Consider the following 22261-nt stretch of genomic DNA (forward strand, 5'->3'; position numbering starts at 1 on the left):
TTTAAACACCATCGATAATACTTTTAAACATAATTTTTGAAGTTGGCGCAAAAACGATCGATAAAATCATTCACAGCCATAACTCAACTGCAAGTATAAATTTAACCACGTCCAGTTTCTTCACTACCACATGCATTACGCATTGATGACAGCATATTTGAGTAACGATATAAATGTTCCGTTCCTAAGTTTGGATGATTTTTTGATAAAAATATGAACGAAGCATGGTTACAATGGATTTTACTTTTTGTTTTTGCGCCAACTTCAAAAATTATGTTTAAAAGTATTATCGATGGTGTTTAAAGAATAAAATTATTTTTCACTTTTTAGAGCAATTTTGAAGTCGGTTCTATTTTTTTTTTCAAAATTTTTTTATTTCATTCTTTTTAGTGTAAATGTAGATATTTCAGTAAAAGTAAGAAGTTACCTAGTAAGAAGTGCGGCTCTATATCACTGTATTGCTTTAGAAAAGCCTTTATTCAAAATTATCATTACAATTACTATTAATGTTACAGTTATATGGCACCAAACTTTTATAACAATGAGATTCATATTGTCGCGTAGATGAAGATAGTGAAGACAATGTGAAAGCCAAATGAAGCGAATACTCGTTAGTCTCAACTCGAGATCTTTATTCAGAACCACGAATGAACGTTACATCTCCTTATATACAACTTGAAAAAGTGCTGGAACTTTCCAGACTTGAAAAGATACAGAAATTAATAGAACATTCGAGAAAATACGGGAAACAGTAGAAACGAAATTTTAGTAAAATTCACGTTGTCCTATTCGGGATTTGAACCCGGGTCGCTCGTGTGGGAGATGAGAATTCTACCACTGAGCCACCGTTATCCACGGATGAAAAGTGCGAACTTCGCTACAATATCATTTTAATCATTTAATAGGGAAATTTACTGTTTTTTGCCCATAACTTTTTTCTAAAGAACAAATATGGTCAAACGAAGTAATGGGACCTAAGTTGAGCCATCCTCTATCCATTAAAAAAAGAATCATCCAAATCGGTTCACTAGGTGGGACGCTATGAGTGGACAAACAAAAAAAAAAACATACATACGGTATGAACTGATAACCGCCTCCTTTTTGAAGTCGGTTAAAAAAAGTAACGTCAAAGAAATTGCGAAATTGTGTCTGGCTTACCCATGTCCAAAAGAACCCATAACACCTTCAGCCTTGAAATTTAGTACAAATTTTCTTTGGATCTCAGAGGTTTTCACCTCTTGGCGTTTTTATTTATTTATTGATTTATTATTTAAACAAAAAAATTCTAACTAGATTTTTGAAACAAATTTTATAAGCTAAAATTTCACACCCATTACATTCTACGTCATTTGAAAGAGCTTTTTTTTTCTGCACAAGAAGTAAGCAGAAGAAAGAGGGAAATGAACGAAGGAGAGAAAAAAAACGTAATTTTCTTTCTTTTTCTAAAACAATATATTGGAATTTAAAACAATTGTATAGTCGTTTTCAGCGCCTCTAAAACTTGAAGCAATTTGGTAACCTGGCTCTGTTTAGCATAAATTGGGAAGAATGATATGAAGAAAGGATTAATTTTAAGTTTGACATTCCTAGTTTGAATATTTCCAATGCAAAAGAATATTAGAAAACAAAACAGCAATTATTAAAATGCACATTTTCTGAATATTTTAGATAAAAAAAGGGTTAAAATCTTTTATACCCTGTGTATAAATACATAAAAACAGGAATCTAAAGGCATTCATCAATTAAAGGCATTTAGATGGCATTCATCTAAATGAATGCCATCATTCTCTTTTGATTAATAATAAATACTGAATATTATCTTATGCACATAAACTATTTAACTCTTTAAAATGCTTCATAACAACAGAGATGGTGTATTTTATTGATGAAGTAATTTAAAAAGTTTATTCAACTTTGCTCAAATTTTAGAAGTTGTGAAAAAATAATAGTTTTTATCATATTTAAAATAAGTTATCTAAACATACAAGTAAAAAGTCCTCTCCTGCTCAAGAGAAAATGATGTTAATATTGAAAACGTATAGTCTCTTGGAAAGAAATTACAACTAGCTATAAATTAAAAAAATAATAATAATGCACACAATACAAAAGAAATACACGCATATAAAAGGATTTATCCAAAAATAACAAGCAAGAAACCGAATTACTTGAAGGTGAAAGACTTCTAGACAAGAAAGAAAAGGTTTGTCGCGCATTGTTAACAGTACCACCGACCTGAGTGAATTCAGAAAGAGTATTTTCAACTGTAGGAAAGTTGAGCACTAAATGAGTTCCAGGCTTAGAGACAATTCAATAGATGCATTATGTTTTTAACGGTTATTGATTTTTTAATATGACATTTGTCCTTTCATTTTATATTTGTTCACAATACGTTTTCATAAATTATACAATTTTTGAACAAAATAATGAAACGTGGCAACGAAACAATATGTTTTAAGCATTTTCTGAGAAATTTCAAATACCGGTATTAATACCGATATTCCGGTATCACGTTTTAAAAATACCGAATACCGCTATTGAATTTTTGGTCCGATATTGCAATCCCTACTCAACACATAACAAGTAAGTTTTAAAGTGTCAGGGAACAGGTTTTACAATGCTCTTTCGCTTGCTACTTATTTAAATATTTATTAATATTTACACTATCGTGTGCTTTTCTGGTTAGGAGCAAATGTCAATTTTTTAAACTAACCATGTACACTGTACAGTGGGCTATTCCATGTGATGGAATGGGACATTTGAAGTAGTTTTGTCAGTAGCTTTTGTTTGTACACGCAAATAAAAGCTAGAGATTTTATTTTTCATAGAAAGATTATGGATTTGTCATGAGAATGAGGTATAATACATTAGATTATTGTTTTTACAGAAAAAAATTGAAAAATTATGCAATTAGATGCCTGTGACAAAACGGGACTCATATGTGTCTCCGCCACAGGCATTTTAATGCAAAATTATTTTATTCAAATGAATAATGTTTAATGTTTTGCGTCATTCTCATGACAAAACCTTAATGTTGCTGCCAAATATAAACTTTCTAGCTTCTTTTACTTGTATTTACGGAACTAAACCTACTGACAAAAATACTCCAAATGGCTCGTTACTAAATTAAACTGAATTCTAAATGTTTTGAGCTAAAATACGAGCAAATTAAAATCAGTGCACAAATTGTGAAGAAAATAATGCATTAAAAATCAGCGTAAAGCCAATTGTCAAGAAAATACTGCGGACAATTTTCTTGACGATTTGTGATTTATTTACGTCGATCTTTTTGTTTTAATCAAATGCAGTTGTTGTGGACCAAAAAGATATTTACCTTTCAGGAGGAAGTGGTGGCATAACAAGGGAACTGCTACTAGAATTTCCAGCATGGTTGAGACGCTTATTTTTACAAAAGCTTGACACATCACTCAAATTTGTAGTATCAGATGACGAAGAAGATGGCATTGACTGATCACAGGAAGATCTTGAAGAGCGTTTGCTGCTTTGATCTGTAGACGATTCTAACAGACATTCTTCGTCTGTAGGTGGTGCTGAGGGTGCGTGATTTTCGCGCTTCTAGAAGATTTTTGAAATCAAAAGTTTAGTTTTGGAAACATATTTGAGAAGAAAACTGAACTGTATACGTTCATTACAAAATGAATAGTTAAACATAAAGCTATAAAATGCATGCATTAGATCAAAACTTGGAAAGCAAAAAAATAAAGGATGAAGCAGCATTCAGCAAAAATGGTGCAGTACTGAGGAACAACAGGTTACTGCGGTTACTTTGAAAAGAAAAACTTTTTAAGCAGTTTATAAGTTTGAAAAAAAAGTTTTCTTAGCACTCATGTACTGAGCAGAGCTTGGGCACCTACCAGTAGGACACTACAAAGTGCTTCAAGCAAGCCAAAAATAATGAATAATTGTTTCCTTGAAATTATAAGAAGGCAGCAGTGTAGTCGAGGGGGGACGCATGGAACGGCATCGCCATACTTTTTCTTTTTTTTTTATTTCCACACAAGTGCCCTCCCCCCTCACTTTTTAAAATTTCAACACAAGCACATTCACTTGTTAATTTCATTAACTTACGCTCCCTTGTCTCTCCACAAACGCACTTCTTCTAGAAGAATTATTTCTCATCATTTACAAGATGATTACAAACACAAGGAAGAAATGTGTTAAATATCGAGGAAAATCTTTTAAGTATTTTTTTGCAAAAGGCAAAGTTTAAGTTACAGTAAACAATTTCCATTTTCACGCAAAATAAATAACTAATAAATACATCAGGGCTGAATTTACAACATAACGAAATAAATAAATAAATAATAAAACAAATTTTTAAGAAAAGATCATTTAGTTTTAACGGGACGTCTATTAATATGCTACAAGAACTTCTAAAGTTCAATGATATTTTGCATTGAAATTTATACATAGCGAAACCCTGTTGCATTATATGTATTACTGTGAACTCAATTTAAAAAATAAAACATATAAACATGAAAACCCAATAAAATCTAACATGAAGAGTATAGAAAGTTTAGAAACTTTTTAAGAAGTTAATATTTTTAAGGTCCTTACAACAGAAAAGATTAGAACTTCAATTTTGGAATTCATATTCAAACTCACTAACATTCTAAAGCGTCGGAAAACGTCCACAAAAGGATGATCATTGATTAATTAATTTGTAGGTTAAATATTTACGGTAACCTCTCATTTCAGTCCCCAAATTTTGTTCAAGGAAATTTTTCTAAAAATTCAACACACACTGAAATGAAACTCAGTGATACTGTAAGTGATTTTTTCAAAAGTGACCTAGAGAAATTCATACTGTCTATCTCCCCCCCCCCCCCTCTCCGACACATAATTTTTTTGCACATTACATAAATGCTTACACTGTAATTCTCGGCGAAGGGAGGTCAGTTGTTGAAACAGATTTATCACGTCACAAAATTAATTGCTATAAAAGTACATTGTAATACAGTTCGGTCAAATTTTATTGAACAAATGCTCAGCTTACAATATCTTTAAAACTGTATTTAAAACCTAAAACTGGAATTCTTAAGTAGTTTTTTCAGTCTTTTTTGAGCGCCCTGAAAATTCTGAAGAGACGCTCAAGCTTCCCGTGCCTTTGAGGTACTCAGGCCCTGGTAACACTAGTTATGAAGATACGTTTTAAGAATTTAAAATTGTGTATGTGTATTTGTGCGGATAATTTCAAAAACAGTAAATAAGGGTGGAAGGAAAAAAAACAAAATTTTTATTTTCAGCAGTGTGGAAAAGTGGTGATGGGTGAATATTATAATACAAAACGGAGAAAAATATACATTAAAATCAGATAATATCTTCCGCCCTTGTACTGAGCCTGGAAATTCAAAAGAAGAGGCATTTAATCGTTCTTTGTGATTTTTGAAAAATGTTCTTATTATATTTTAATGCTATAGGACTACAAAGTTGCAACGAGTACTACTATATAAGAAAATAAATTGATTTTTTGGCTTGCAGATCACCTTTCGATATCCCAAATCCATAAAAATTAACAAAAAAGGCAATGGTTCACAATTTTCGTCAACTATTTTTTGTTTCCTTTTAAATTAAAGATCCGCAGGGACAATAATAGGACTGTAATTTTGAAGCAGAACTTGTTTAAGAAACAACTGATAATTCATAACTTGTTTAAACCGCATTTTAACTAAAACAATCATGATGCATTAAAAATAAAGCTGTAACTTTCAAAATTCACGAAAATTATCTGAAAAAAGCTCTTTTTTGTAAGAATGATAACTTTGCGTGGTTTGTTAGATAGATTCTCAATATTGCATTTATTTTTTATAAATACCGCCCCTCCCCCCTATTATTTTTCTTATCAACGTTCTTCTTGTGTAGCACTAAAAAAAAAAAAAAAAAAGAAATAAGGAAAGAAAAAAAACTCCTCCTGAGCTAATACCGTTATGCTATTGAGGGGGTACACCATGATCCTTAAGCAAGGATGGGGGGGGGGGAGGAGAATGGGCACCCCTGGGTTATACTAACGTCATTGAGGATACTTATAAGTTCACACAAAGGTCTTTTATATTTCTGAAAAAGGTTTAAAAAGATGACATTTTCGTGTTTAGGGAAATCTAAATCTAAACACAGATATTAATTACTTATATCGGGGGGGGGGGGGGGTTAACTATAAAAAACGCGCTTTTTTAGATCCAGGGTAGTTAGTTTAAAAAAAAATTAAACAATTTTTTGAGAAATTTAGAAAAATGTAACAAATTTTGAAAAATGATCAATAAAAATTAATAATGTTTAATTTTTTAAAAATTGCTTTTTCACTGAATTTTGCGGAACAAAGGAATACTTGTATGCCTCCGTTACATGTCCCAACGCATTTCCTCCCATGTACTTTTTAACCGACTTCAAAAAGGAGGCGGTTATCAGTTCATACCGTATGTATGTTTTTTTTTTGTTTGTCCACTCATAGCGTCTCACCTAGTGAACCGATTTTGATGATTCTTTTTTTTAATGGATAGAGGATGGCTCAACTTAGGTCCCATTACTTTGTTTGACCATATTTGTTCTTTAGATAAAAAGTTATGGGCAAAAAACAGTAAATTTCCCTATTAAATGATTAAAATCATATTGTAGCGAAGTTCGCTCTTTTCATCCGTGGATAACGGTGGCTCAGTGGTAGAATTCTCGTCACCCACACGAGCAACCCGGGTTCAAATCCCGACTAGGACAAGGTGAATTTTACTAAAATTTCGTTTCTACTGTTTCCCGTATTTTCTCGAATGTTCTATTAATTTCTGTATCTTTTCAAGTCTGGAAAGTTCCAGCACTTTTTCAAGTTGTATATAAGGAGATGTAACGTTCATTCGTGGTTCTGAATAAAGATCTCGAGTTGAGACTAACGAGTATTCGCTTCATTTGGCTTTCACATTGTCTTCGCTATCTTCATCTGCGCGACAATATGAAACTCATTGTTATAAAAGTTTGGTGCCATATAACTGTAACATTAATAGTAATTGTAATGATAATTTTGAATAAAGGCTTTTCTAGAGCAATACAGTGATATAGAGCCGCACTTCTTACTAGGTAACTTCTTACTTTTACTGAAATATCTACATTTACACTAAAAAGAATGAAATAAAAAATTTTGGAAAAAAAAAAAAAAATAGAACCGACTTCAAAATTGCTCTAAAAAGTGAAAAATAATTTTATTCTTTAAACACCATCGATAATACTTTTAAACATAATTTTTGAAGTTGGCGCAAAAACAAAAAGTAAAATCCATTTTAACCATGCTTCGTTCATATTTTTATCAAAAAATCATCCAAACTTAGGAACGAAACATTTATATCGTTACTCAAATATGCTGTCATCAATGCGTAATGCATGTGGTAGTGAAGAAACTGGACCTGGTTAAATTTATACTTGTAGTTGAATTATGGCTGTGAATGATTTTATCGATCGTTTTTGCGCCAACTTCAAAAATTATGTTTAAAAGTATTATCGATGGTGTTTAAAGAATAAAATTATTTTTCACTTTTTAGAGCAATTTTGAAGTCGGTTCTATTTTTTTTTTCCAAAATTTTTTATTCATTTATTTACTCAATACAAAAAAATATAACACATTTAATATTAGGGTAATTTGAATCATTTGATGTTTTTTTTTAAGTTTAAAAGAATTGTATGTGACAAAATAAAAAAATATATAGCATTCATAATCTTTTGAATCGCAGTCAGTCTTTCTTGTTTCCTCCGTTCAAGATCTAATCTAGTATAAGAATTTCGTATAAACGGCAGTACAGGCTGCTCATTACAGAGATTTAGAATCACAAGTAGCACTTTCAAACTCTGGGTCTTCATAGTGAAGCTAAACAACTTAGTGTGAAAGAATTTCAGCATTATTCTCTTTGAAGTCAAATAGGTCCTTAACTTTGTGTATCCTCCATTCTTGATTTTAAAATGTAAGAACTGTTTATTTATTTATTTTTTTTAAGTTAAAATTTAATCACTGTTTTTAGTGAATTCTAAATGACAAAGTTGCGTTAACCCTAAACCAACACTATGCAAAGCAAAACATAACTATTTGTATCCTCTGTATATGAATCTTCCGTTAGAGTATAGATAAATTGGAGGATATACAATCAGTAATGGAATATACAACTTAATAAATCCATTTTAAGAAAGATGAGGAAATTTTTATCAGTTCAAATCGTGTTCCTCATAAGAGATCAGTGGTGTTCCCATAAGTCATACTCCATATACGCCGTATACTCTCAAACATTTCTTAGACATATGGCGTATACCCTCAAACTTCAAAAAATTTCATATCATGACACATTATGTATATCGCATACACATATTGGGCGTAATGGAATACTGGGAGGTATACCCTCAAAAAAAAAAAAAATAGGAACATCACTGTAAGAGATGCAAGTTTATTTAAATAAAAAGTTTTAAAATACTACTTTAAATATATATTTACCAACCGATACCCTCCGTTCAGGTCCAAAATTTTAACTACAAAAGAAAGTTACAAAATAAAGAATAAAGAATGTGACTAACTATGTGACAGTAAAAAGCTGCCTAAAAGGAACAATATAAATTAATTTAAAACAAAATTCAAGATTTTTTTAAAATATAAATTCCAACTTCAAAAACCTACGTTTTTTGTATAATGACCCATATACTACTACCTGTTGCAACTATTTTGTCCTATAGGGTTAAAAAAAATAATTGATGCATATTTTTTTTTTTCAAAAATCAAAGAAACGATAAAATCTCTCTTTTTTCTCTCGAATTTTCAGGTTAGGGGAGGGATCTAAAAATACTATCCGGCTTCAATAACGTCTATTTTGTCTTTTAAGTTTCCTCTAATCGCAATTTTTCCGTTTTACAGCCTTAAAAAAACGTTGAAGCAAAACTTCAAAAAAAAAAAAAAAAAAAAAAAAATGAAACGGCGAAACTCTGTAGTTTTTGGAATTTTCAGGCTCGTTATGCGGTCGGAAGATCTAGTCCGATTTCAATCTTCCCCAATTTTAACTTTTCCGCGCTATAGCGACTTTTTACGACTACCACCACTTTTGTTTTGCACACACAAAACACACTTGTACATAAAAGTACATGTGGGTAGTAAGAATATAATAGAAAAATAAACTACAAACTACGCATATACATCCAGTTCTAGTTTGGCTCTGATAACTTACACTCCGATGGTCGTAGCATTAAACACATCCATTTATTAAAGTTAAAAATCCATTTATTACTGCGCCAATAACTGGTTCTCAGTTTTAGGCAGACATTAGAACTCTCCTCATTGCGTCTTCAAAGTAAGAAACGAACTCTCTCAATCTTGGTCATCTTATCAGAACCACATTACAATAGAGCACGGTTTATACGAACCGGTTGGGACAGAAGCAAATCTGATTAAAGAAAAATCAGGATGATTGGGGAGAAAAAGAAAACGACTACAGCGATATTTTAAAGGTAATTTCCTTTCACTCCTTTTCCAATCTTAGGACTGGAAATTGCAGCAGTGCATATTACTAACGGTGAGTTTTAAGTAAATGTTTTTAATTTTGAAAGATTTTTCTTTTAATTTTTAAGAGTATGCAGAAATTACCTAATGTAATACAAACCATAAGTCCATATTAAAATTTTTTCGGAGAAGGCTGCAAAAAAAAAAAAAAAAAAAAAAAAAATGGGGGGGGGTATGTGGTTGTCCAATTTGGTTAATAGACCTTTCGATTAAACGGCATCCAGATCATCGGCACTCAGCTGTATAACTGAATAATATTATATACACTAGGATACAAATGATTCTTGCTGGGGAAAAAATAATGGTCAGAAATACAACTGTTGCTTACTTTACAGATGGATCTTTCAGATTTGGAGCTGCTATTAAACTTGGGAGTGCGTAACACAGAGATGCTATCCCACGATGTACTCTCATTGATATAACCACCAGAAGCAGGTCTTGAAATGTCATTAATGAAAGAATCGTCACTAAGTACATTTTCTTGCACAACTTCCAAGTTTTTCAATAAAGGAGGCTTTTCTTTTATCTGTTTACAAGAATTCAAATCAGTGGAAGAGTTATTTTCTTCACTACTACTGCATCCTCCGCTCAGAGGTGACCACAGGTCTACAGGTAAGTTTTGTGAGGAGGGATTCGACTCTGAGAGATTCATTGTCGATTGGTGAGTACTGGCACAGGGAGATTCGGAACTAGAAATGGAGGAGGGTCGACTGTTCATCTCAATAGTTTGGCTTGCTATATTGTCTTGGCACTTTGTTTTGCTGGCAAGTTTCTTAGCCTACAAATTCAACAACAAATTCTGAATTATACAACACATAACAAAATAAAAAAAAATAACACGTATTAAAATCATATTTATCAAAAAGAAAAAAAAACAGGTTTTATTTATTTCTTCGAAAGATGCATTAGGAAATGTTATCAGAATACACAGGGTTCAGTCTTCTACTGATAGAGAAAATTCATTAAAAGAAAAAGAAAAAAAAAACTGCTTCACAAGTAAAAATAATTTTTTTATATTGATCATAATCTCAACAAGTTTTTCTACAACGTTAACTCACTTCTACGAGTGCACCAAGAGTTTTATTAGTTCTGAGAAGCTTTTAACGATTTTCAATTTCGCACCAGGTACTAACGCAGCCACAATTTACCTTCTATGGGTTGAGAGTTTAGTCATAACAGTCTTTATACGGATATCAACTGTCTGATCAGAATTGGCAATAGGTGTTAGAACCAAAGATTCTGGAGGGTTGAAACTCACAACTCACGTGGCGTCTCTGGTGTTTTTTTTTTTTTTTTTTTTTTCATAGACGCCATTTTTAGTTTTTGATGTTAGTGTTAGCGCTACCTACATGTCTTAGCTATGCGCATCAACATACATATATTTTCATGTATGATATAAAAATATTGTTGTGTGAATGAATAACACTGCGGGAAAAATCGGAATAAAAAAAAAGGCGGGTTTTGAATTAATCCGTGAATTCTAAATGTATGGCGCCGCAAAAAATTAGTTATTTTTTCTGGAGTAATATGAAAGATAGAATTCTAATACGGCATACTGTTGTGTAAGCCTGTGCCAAATTGGGAAAAAAAACCCTAAGGTTTAAAATACGAAAAGGTCTGTACTATCACACAAAGTTTTGCAGGTGATAAAAATGTAAGGTTATTTGTCATTACTCGCTTTTTTCTTTCATAAGCTAGTTTTGTGCTCATAATGACAGAATTTTATTTCTGAGTTCCACATTAAATAAAGTAAAATTAAAAATGGCTGCTGAAGATATCATAACGTAAATTTATGGGAAATTTTTTTGTATGATAGGGAAGTTTTGTTCCGACGAACTCTATTTTGTGGTATTCATATTTTCCTGAACAGTCAAGTGTTAAATTCTTAAACTGTTCAAATTGAACAAAATCGTGTTCTAATCAAAACATTCAATGTGAGAGTGAAGTTTCCAAACGAGAAGTTTTTAAACAAAATAGTTTTTGTCGAATCGAATGTTTCTCTCAAATGTATTGATAGAGAGGGGGGGGAGGGGAGACATCGTTACATAATCCCCATATCTCATGTTCATATTCGAATTTTTATTATTTAACACTTAACGAATAAAGTTACATAGGTAGTTATTGTTTTTTACAAATGTCTTTTTCATCTTATAGTAGGCTACTTATGTAATGTGTCCTCTTTTATTTCGTATGAAGAAATTGGTAAATATTTTGTCATCACAGTCAAACTTTATTTTCTCGAAAATGGAAAAAATAACATTAAGCACTACCAATAAAATACAAAAAATATAATTGCTGAAGAAAAATATCGTTTGACTAAGTATAAGTTGTGGGATAAAGAGAAAATTTGCAAAGCATAATTTTCAGCTAGACAGCATTACTTATTTTTTTCTTCTCCTATAGAAATAAAGGAAGCTGTGAGGATAAAGGTAAAACATCATTGTATTCCTAAAGGAAATACCAAGAATCTTTTCTTTCCTAGAAATTAAGTGGAAGATGTTGCTGGTGTGTATGTGATGAAACCGAGATCCTTTTGATAAGGATTTATAAAACGTCAAGAGCTTCTGTGTCAACCTAAAGGGAATAAGAGAAAAAAGGCTTAAAATATCAAGCAGGGGGAGAAAAAAAAAGACACCATGTTGTATTCCAGAATGTTTTCTAGAAAAGGCGACAAAACTAATAGGATTGCGAACCCAAATGTAAGTCTCGAAATCCCTTGAATTGTAAGCACACGGAACGGGAAGATCCCGAGGGTCAGAAATGAAAGAGATATTATAACGGTATGTATGGTCAACAAAACTGGTACATTAATGGGATTAGTAACTATGGATACGAAGATCAGCTTTGCTCAAGCAAATGAAATCTGAACCAAAAAGCTGTTTAGAATCAGCAGAAGGAAGCACTCCTAATTAATTTTAATCTTTAAATATCAGCGTTTTAATCTATAACAGGAGGGGGAATAGAAATGAAACAGGAAGGGGTAGTGAGATTATAACAGGATGGGGAAAATTGGAATGTAAATTTGTATGGTAAATATATCACTACTTGCGTCTCACATTAACTTTTAATATGCGAGCATAGCGCTATTAGCAGAAATATTTATTAGTTCAGAAATTTCGTTGTATGTTAATTTCAGTGATCATAAGCAGGGACGTGCACAGAAATTCTGGAGCTCGTCACAAATGACTTTGACGAGCCCTCCCCCCCCCCTCCATATTGTTTACCCCTGCGTCTATAAATAAATTTCAGCAATCTTGGACCCTCTTCAGGCTCGGGCCCAGGCCAACAGGTGTCCCTTTCCCCCCCTGTGCACGCCCCTGATTATGAGTATAAGAATAGTACAGCTCCAACGTCTAATCATTTTTCGCTATAGTGAATATATTTTCCGCGCTTTTTAAATTCAATTGATAAATCTGACAATCAGAAGAATATTAAATATATAACGATTGTAAGCACCCTTTATCTTTATCGCAACCAAATTGCGCGAAATTATAGCCATAAAAATATGTTAGTAATAACTAGCTACATTGTCCGGCGCTGTCTACCTAAAAAATAAAAGTTTTGTCAAGTGAGATATGTTCAGCAATCAGGCAAAAGAAGCATAAAACTCCTCATCAATGTGTAGAAAAGAACAATTTTATGACTCAAAATTTAAATTTAGACTACTTTGGATTTTTTAAAAATCCCAAAACTTGAGTCATTTTTATATATTTACTAGCATCAGGCACGATCTTTCAACGTTCATAGCCGCATGTATTAATGATTTAAATTCTGAAAATTTCCGAAAAATGTTTAAAGACTTAGAATAAAAGTAATTCTAAAATTAATGGACGTCAACTTATCAGAATTTTATGTATAATACAAAAGTTACTAAAACTGGCAGAAAGCGAAGACGATATTAAAAAACATGAAAACTAAACCGATTCTTCTTTTTGAATATATAAAAAACTTTTCACTCATTTTTCCACAAATTACTATAATTACGAAACAGACGATATTTTATTGAGAGAGATACTCTCCAATCTATCTCTCTTTTTTTTTTAAATTCTTCATACTTGTTATTTATTACTTTTCTTCACGAAAATATCGTCTGCTACGAATAAAAAATTCAGCTTTATTTAATTTCAATTCCGTGACTAGAAACCGAAGACGATACTTCAAAACTGAAGATGAGCCTCGTTTTAGAATACGAAATCAATTAAAAATTAACAGTTAGGGGATGTTCTAATCACCCCTCGAACTTCGGGTAAAGTTCACATCGTGAATCTTTTTAAGGGCTTCGATATGCAGCAAAAACCAAACAAATATAATTAAGAAAAACATAGGATAATAGGAGGACAAATGTAATGAAATAGCTCCTAGCAAATTTATGATTTTCTTTAAAATCGGAATAAAAATCATGGAATACTCTTTTTCTAAGCAAAAGGTACGCTTTGTTCAACCCCGGGATCCCGGACAACATGTATACAAAACTTCATGATGATCGGTTGAGTAGTTAAGGCGTGAAAACATAACAAACAAATATGCAAACAAACTCACTTTCGCATTAATAATATTAGTAAGGATAAAAACGCTTTTGTGACATCCATATGTTACGTCTGACAACAAGTTAAAATTTATGTCGTACAGCAGTGTAAAACATGTATCTTGCGGTGAATAAGGCTGAATTTGAGGAAATACCTTGATCGGTTACCATTGTATGCACTCACATTTGAGGAGGAGAAGTTCTAATTTTCAAGTTAGAACATAACTTATTTTACATGAGTTTAAATTTTTAGAACTCTGAGCGAGGATCGTTTTCTAAAAGATTTTTTCTTTCTATTTAACAGCATTCAATGTGTAACTCTAATAATTTTAGCAGATTACTAATTTTACGACGTGCAAATGATGACCTTATGCATGTTCTCAGGGGAGCCAACCTTAATAAATAAAAAAAAAAAAGAAACATGCAAACTAATGTAGTAAGTCGGTTTTTGGTGCTCCATTGTATTATGTTATTTTTTAACATAACATTGTTCTGCTCTCCTTTTAAATTTCTTCCAGCACAAGTGAAGAAAAAAACAGTTTATTGTGATTTTTTCCTTATCATTAATTTTACGACGTGCAAATGCTGACCTTATGCACGTTCTCAGAATAGCCAATCTTAATAAATAAATAAATAAAACATGCAAACTAATATACAGTCGAGTCTCGACTTACACGAGGGATGCGTTCCAAGACTCCTCGCGTAAGTCGAAATTTCGCGTTGTGGAAAAGGGTTGGTATACAAGTTGTCTTATGAACATACTTCATTATTTTAAACATTCCTAAACAACTCTCAAACTATTTTGAATCATTTCTTAACTATATATTACCATTTCTTACCTAAAGATCTACATTTTTATTTTAAAAAAGCAGAATAATTCAACATAAAATACTGTTACGATGCACAAAATCAGTATTCGACGGAAGAGAGAGACATAACATAAAACAGTACGGTACGTACAGTTTGTAGCAATATTAAATTTCAGCACTATAATAGTACTGAGCAGTAGACACAGTAGTTGTATTTATACCTCGTCACTTAAAAAATGAAGATGATATTTTGTGCTGAGAGCGATCAGATTGTTATCAGTCTTGTCTTGACAACTCATGCCGCATGCACATCAGGGGTGTTTGTGATCCGAAAGTTCCGAAAAGTTTGGGTAGCCGTTTCCGAAAATTCTGGGTTGACAACACATTCTAAAATTAATAAATTATTAGAAAAAAATTTAAACGTTTTTCTTTTTTTCAATGACTTTTATAATCATATTTGAATAGCTTTTACGGTGGTCTGAGCTTCCCCATAGTTTTTGAAAATTTCACATGTCCTCAGAAATTATTACTTGAGTCCACCATCATTCCTGATGCACATCAATCAACTCGTCAGAAGATGAAATAATTGATCTGCTCTATGCCAAAATTGTTCTTCCGAAAATTTTCGTGTTTTTGGCGATTCGTTTCTTGTGGAAAACTCGCGTTATAGCCATTTCGCGTAAGTCGAATCGCGTTGTAGCGCGAGAATTAAATTTCTTCCAGCACAAGTGTAAAAAAAAAAACTTGCTGTGATTTTTTCCCTGTAATGTCCTTGTAATTAAATTTGTTATATCAATTGAACATTGTATTGATCTTCTAGAAGTAAAATAGTTCGTCAATTTTTTTTTCTTCACATTTTCAGAGTGATTTCAACACATGGGCCACCTTTGGAACACTATGCTCCAATGGGGGACCACCAGCTAAAACTTTGAAATTATTATAAAATAGTTAAATTCTATCTCACGAAAAAGTTGCACTTGATATGTGTACAGACAAGTGTAAAATTGAACGTAAAAAAATCAGTCAAAAACACTTAACCAGAAAATTATGAAAAATCATCAAAACTGAACTATGACCACCTTTAGCTCACTTACCGTATGTGAAATGTAATTCACAAAAAAAGGTACACAAACACGTTTAAACTTCTACATATATTAAGAAGCATTCCACTATTTAAAAATCATCTCCTTCCAGAGTAAAAATAAACATATTGAAGTAATTTTTGGTTAAAATCTGTTTACGCCAGATTGCTGGAGAAATATCTTTTAATGACGAAGAAGTTTCAACTGCTGAACATTTAAATGACTTTCTTTGCATGCGTCCATAATAATTAACTCCATGGCAGATTTGAAATTTCTCAGACTATGTTGAATATACTTATGAGTAGAAGTCACTTTGGAGTCGAATTGAGGAGTTAAATAAGCTTCACACCATTTCGCAATGTACTTGGCCGAAGCAGTTGATAAGCATAAATGGGCATTTTCTGCAATTGAGACATTACTTAATAAATGCAGATTCCAGTAGCCTAAAGTTCCATTAGTGGGTTGATTGCGAAATCTAATTAGGAAGTTTTCGAACACTTTGGATTTAAATCTTGCATGAATCGAATAGTTCTTGAGCTTAGAAATGGAGCACAAAAATGTTTAAAGAATGTCAAGTTCATATTTTCTGTATTCAAAAAATAAAAGAATTTTTTTTCTTTTTTTTTTTGAAAAGGGGGGAGAGCAGTGAAAAATGTATTGAAAAAATTTTCGTAAAAAAAAAAATTAATAAATGTTAACTACAAAGCTTCGTGAATTTTCTGAAGAATATAAATAAGTGAAGATTTCTTTTTAAATGCAATTAGCAGAGGAAGGTTTACAGTAAGCTCGGAGTAAAATCGGTAAAAGAAAAGAAAAAAAATTCGGTAAAAAAATAAAGGCCAGTGGTAGAAAATCAATAGCCTTATAAACAAAGAAATTTTTCTACGAAAAATAAATTTTTCTCTGATGCATAGACAACAGGTGGGAGTGCCGTGCATATTAGTTGATGGATACCAAACTCAATTCATTTCTATCAGAAAAACGTCTTATTTTACAATTCTTCTTTATTTACAACCATTTCTTGAAGTTAAGAAATGTTGCATTAAATTATTCTATGGTTAAAATTTGCTAAATAGATTCTGAAAATAAATAAATAAATAAAATGAATGCGCAGCGAACAACCAATGAAAACGAGTCACCTGATTATAAGGTTTAGCCATGAGGCCATAAACAAGTTCTCTTGACCTCTCTCGTTTTAGGATAGTATTTTATTTCCCTTTATTGCAGTTAACTGACCCAGGCACGCACTGGGAAGTGATCAACAGCTCACTAATAGGTGGTTGTTTTCTCACATGGATAAACTGTTAGAAGTTATGGTAATCATTTATCTTCTGAACTAAAGTAAGACGTGGATAAACAGTTTATTGAAGTCACTAGGCTTACGGACACACAAATAATAATAAAAAAGTAACTGAAGGAAATATTGTCTTCGGTTCAACATAAGCGTTTCAAGATGATTGCTTTTCCAGTGGGTTTTCATCACGGCAGTTTTAATTTTTTTTCTCCTTATTAATATTTTAATGTGTAAGACGAGATTCACAGAGAAAATAATAGGTGTATTATAAGCAGTTTATTTCCGGTAATTGGCAAAAATAATTTCAATTGTCTGTAAATAGTTTTCGCAACGAGTTTAAGCATAGCAGTAACAATTATCAGAAATACTGTCGGTAATGGTATATTTCACACTAATTTTAAAAGTTGGATATGCGAATACTTAAAAAAGATCTGACATAGTAATTATAATTCCAAATTTCTTCTTAATCCAATGTCTAATTATCACGTGGACCCCAAGGCGCAGGCCCCAGGCACTAGGTAGTGAGTGAAAAAGCCTTAAAAATTGCTGAAGTGTATCCCCCCAACCCGTCCCTGGTATTTGTGCAATGAACGAGGGCAGTTTCATGTACTATGCCTGAAATCACAAGTCCACAATCATCATGTCTAGGCGCCGTTGCAGACAAGGCATATTGATTTTTATCGTCCAAAGGGTGGATGATAAAAATTTTACACACACACAAACACACACACACACACACATATATATATATATATATATATATATATATATATATATATATATATATATATATATATATATATACATATATATATATATATATTCACACGAATGGATATACTAGTATTTTCACGATTTTAGAAGAACTGAGCAAAAAAAGTTAACATGCTTTTTGTAGTCTCACGGTGGTAACTTACAGTTGGTAAAGGGAAAAAAAAGCAGGACAAAGATTGTACAACGAATTCAGCCTGTCTATCTTCAATTAGTTTAAGAGATTTTCACAATATTATAAGTGTATGGAAGAAGAAAAACCGTTTGATAAAAAATTGCTCCAATTTCATAACATTCCCAAACTTCTAAACGAGTACTTTATCCTTTCTTTAAGGTTAGAAGAAATTTGACGAAAGAACAGTTAAAAACTCAGACAGTTTCTTAGAAGGATAAGAGTACATAACTCTTATTTTAAAAGACTAGTTAGAGAGCAAACCAGATGCTGATAGTTCGACAGGTGATAAATATGGGTAATTAATGAAGAAGTATCATTTGCTTTGGTGTAGTTTCATCACGAACATAAATTTGTAACACAAGCAAGGGTAATTAGCTTAAAGAAAAATTACAAAATGCTCTCTCGAACTTTTATGCACACTTTGAAGAATTTTTGACAAGTGTTTGGTGTTTAAGTCTATGCAGGGAGTTTTAAATTGAAGCAAAAAAAAAGTTTTCTGAGCTGTTAAAATGGCCTTTTGATTACTAAATTAAGGGTGCTTCACGTATATTGTACAATCCCACTTCAATGTTCATTCATTCTTTGTATTACTTCTCCATCGATGCTTGATTTTTAAAATTTGTTTTAAAAGGTTCTGTTATAGCAGCATTTGAAAGAAAAATAATGTTTCTGGAACCTTTATGTACACTTAGAAAAATTTTTCGCAAAGGCTTATCGTTTGAAAAGGGCTTTTCAATTGAGGAAAAATGAGTGGAACAGTTAAAATATTTCACAATTACTAATTAAATCAAATGTTCTTCGGTGTATAACCATACATCAATGTACAAGGAAGATATGAAATAACAAAACTACTATAGATGATTCTAGTAAAAGAGATTGATGTCTCATAATTAGGATAATGTAATAAAATAACAGTACAAAAGCTAGGAATTTAAAAGTTACGTTGAAGTAAATTAAAACTATACATTGACTATGAGAGAAAGCCATTTGAATTGTTAATTATATTTAACATATTGAATTATTTAGCGAAATATAACTTTTTTTTTTTCATTCTTTTCAATATAGTGCTTAAAGATCCAGATTATCAATTGAATTAATAATAGTGAAAACTCGATATTTCGAAACGTTGTTGCTTTTTTCAAAGCTGACCATTTCCGTGATTTTCTTTCTTTCCTTTATTCCTTTTCTTATTTTCAGTTGAAGAGATGCAAAGAAATGATGCAAACTACCAATACAACAGATGACGAAACAAAACTTTAAAATGCTCAAAAAATTTTACATTAGAAGATGTGGAAAAATATCTCGAACAAGTAATCACATTCAATGTTGTGAAGTAAGCTGAATTTGTGCAGTTTTTATAATAAACAATAATGATTGACACTTAATGAACGATCTATTAATACAAAAAGTTTGTAGCAGCATCAAATAGCTAAAACCATCGAACGTAGTTCGATTTTGAAAAATGAAGCGTTCATAAGGAATCAAGGGACGCGCTCGTTCTAGTAACTTCGATTGAAAAAAAAAAAAGAAAGAAAAAGAGATGCACCTGAATGCCATTTTATATGCCAAATACCAAATATTCGGTTAAAATTGTAACCGAATACAGCTGTGTATCGAAAATTATGTTAAAATTTTAAAACTGCAATAACTTATTTTTATTTATATCAATTTAAAATTGAAAAAAGTTTATCAATTTTGTGTCCTTTGTAAAGTGTGAATTCATTTCCATTTAACATCCCAAATTTATCGCATCAATTAAAATAAATTAATTTAAAATAAAGAAAATATAAAATAGATCATACCAAACACAGAAGCAAGTCAGTAACTCAGAGGTAAACTCAGTTGAGTCAATTTTTTCCAAATAAAAATGTTGTTGTAAATGATGGAAATTATTGTTCAATCAAATGAAAAATAGTTACAAATCGTAGGTTTGAGGATGATAGTAAAGAACAAGCTGAAAACTTGTAAATGGTAGTCATGTAAAATTTACTCAAAATAACACGGTTTACCTTCACCGTTTCCTCCGTGTATATCTTTTAAAAGTTTCATTTTTGGTTTGCATCGATGCTCAAGTAATCTTCTCAGTAAATATACGCTTAGGAGATTGTTTTGCAATTGATTTTGAAAAGTATATGGCTATAGATTAATTTTTGAAAATGTGGGCGGCAGCATTTAAAATTTTGGCAAACTCGGCACTACAACATGGTATGTGTATCGAAATTTGAATTTGACTACATGATTGACTAACATTGTGTTTGAAATCTGTTCCTCGGGTAAACATCTAATGTAAACTTCATCTAATCTTTGAAACACTTGTATGTTAGTTCAATTCCAAATTTATGTACCCTAGTTGTTATTTTTTTCACATTGAATGTGCAAACTTAAATATTTACAATTATGTTCCTTATTATATATGTTCTCAAGAACTCAAATTATTAGTTCAACTTTTACTAGCATATTTAATGCATATTAGCACCACAATAACTTGTAAATGTGTTTAATAACGTGAAAGTGCAGGCACACATCATAATTGCAGAATGTATAATAAGTAGTAGCTCGTTTAACCATATAACGTTTAACCATTTAGAGTTGTCCTCACGGGAGAAAACACTGCTTTCACGAAGATACTAAACTACTAAAATTGGATGATTGAACCGATATACAAGCATTTTATTTACTCAACAGCGCAAAAAGATACAAATTATTTTATCATTTACGGTTTTTCGGTGTTTTTATAAACACTAAAAAACCCCTAATGATCGTTCAGAGTTACTTAACTTCGACTCTAAAACCATTTTTAATCAAAAAAAGAAAGAAGAAGAAGAAGAATAATTAAACAAGATATCAAACTGCAAATCATTTTTTAGTTTGTTTGCCTGTTCAGAAGAAGCTTCTGAACAAGCAAACAAACTAAACGAGCTGATGTGTGCATCACATGACTTCCTTTTACTCCAATTTAATGTCATTTCCCCATTATTCGCTATTTTAATGTGATTCAATATTTATTCTCTAAATATCACCAACAATGGCCAAATTGAAACCAAAAAAAAAAAAAAAAAAACTCCGCCAAATTTGTCGCCAAGTTGGCGACAAAACTTGGCGACCAAAAGACTGGCGATATATCGCCAAGTGTCCGACAAATTATAACGCCACTTGAGTTTACATCGAAATTAACAATGATTTCCCCCCAAAAAGGTGCAAAAGACCCCCTTAGGAACATCCGAAAGCAACCAAAAGGGGAGGTGCACAACTAGACCCCACTACGAGTCTATGTACCAAATTTCAACTTTCTAGGACATACCATTTTTGAGTTATGCGAGATACATACGCACATACGCACATACGCACATACATACAGACGTCACGAGAAAAGTCGTTGTAATTACCTCGGTGATGGTCAAAATGGATATTTCGCGTGTCTATACATTCTTAGGCACTTTTCCGCATGTGGTCGAATCGAAAAAAAAACTCAACATTCATTTGGGGGTGAGCAAAATGGAAATTAAGGGCGATTTTTGAGTGAAATTTTTTTCGCGAATACAATACTTCCTTTTTTGTAAAAGGAAGTAAAAATGATTGCGGTTTGATATCTTGTTTAATTACCACAATTGGCTGAATCCTTACGCATACCAATGGCGTCATAAAATTCCAAACGTTTCAATTTTAGTTACTCCGTTTGCAAAAATTCTCTCACACTAAAAGAATGACGAAATTTCGATAATCATATTACGTGGTATGGGGAAGTAATAGCGTCAGAGGCGAAATCGTCTCTTGCAATCAAAGTAAACCTAAACGTACGGGAGGAGAAGAAGCATCAAAAGGGCCTAAGACAATGAACACTCTATCTTTAATACCAACTCTGTATTAGTACGTAAAAGAGATTGCTTGCTGTTGGCAGGCAGCAGTTCTTATTAGATCCAGATAATTAGTGCACACTGATGAAGTCCAACAGTGTTAGTGTGCCGACTGGTATATATACCGAAGCGCATGGAGACTGGACGAGCATTTTTTGAGATTGCTCTGGGATATGTCAACTGAAGAAAATATCCATTAAAGCGCATGTTCAGGTTCTGTAG

General features: G+C 31.9%; 1 protein-coding gene across 1 annotated transcript in view; it reads right to left on the reverse strand.

The window, feature by feature from the left end:
- The window catches only part of LOC129231881 (EGFR adapter protein-like), a 223973-nt gene that overhangs the window by 11420 nt on the left and 190292 nt on the right, over window positions 1–22261 (reverse strand). The window contains exons 6-7 of the mRNA XM_054866271.1: window positions 9858–10307; window positions 3332–3573 (exon numbers count right to left, since the gene is read on the reverse strand). Coding sequence (XP_054722246.1) covers window positions 3332–3573; window positions 9858–10307 — 692 coding nt within the window. The remainder of the gene's footprint in view (window positions 1–3331; window positions 3574–9857; window positions 10308–22261) is intronic.

This window comes from Uloborus diversus, chromosome 10 (assembly GCF_026930045.1).
Source record: "Uloborus diversus isolate 005 chromosome 10, Udiv.v.3.1, whole genome shotgun sequence".
Classification (NCBI taxonomy): Eukaryota; Metazoa; Arthropoda; class Arachnida; order Araneae; family Uloboridae; genus Uloborus; species Uloborus diversus.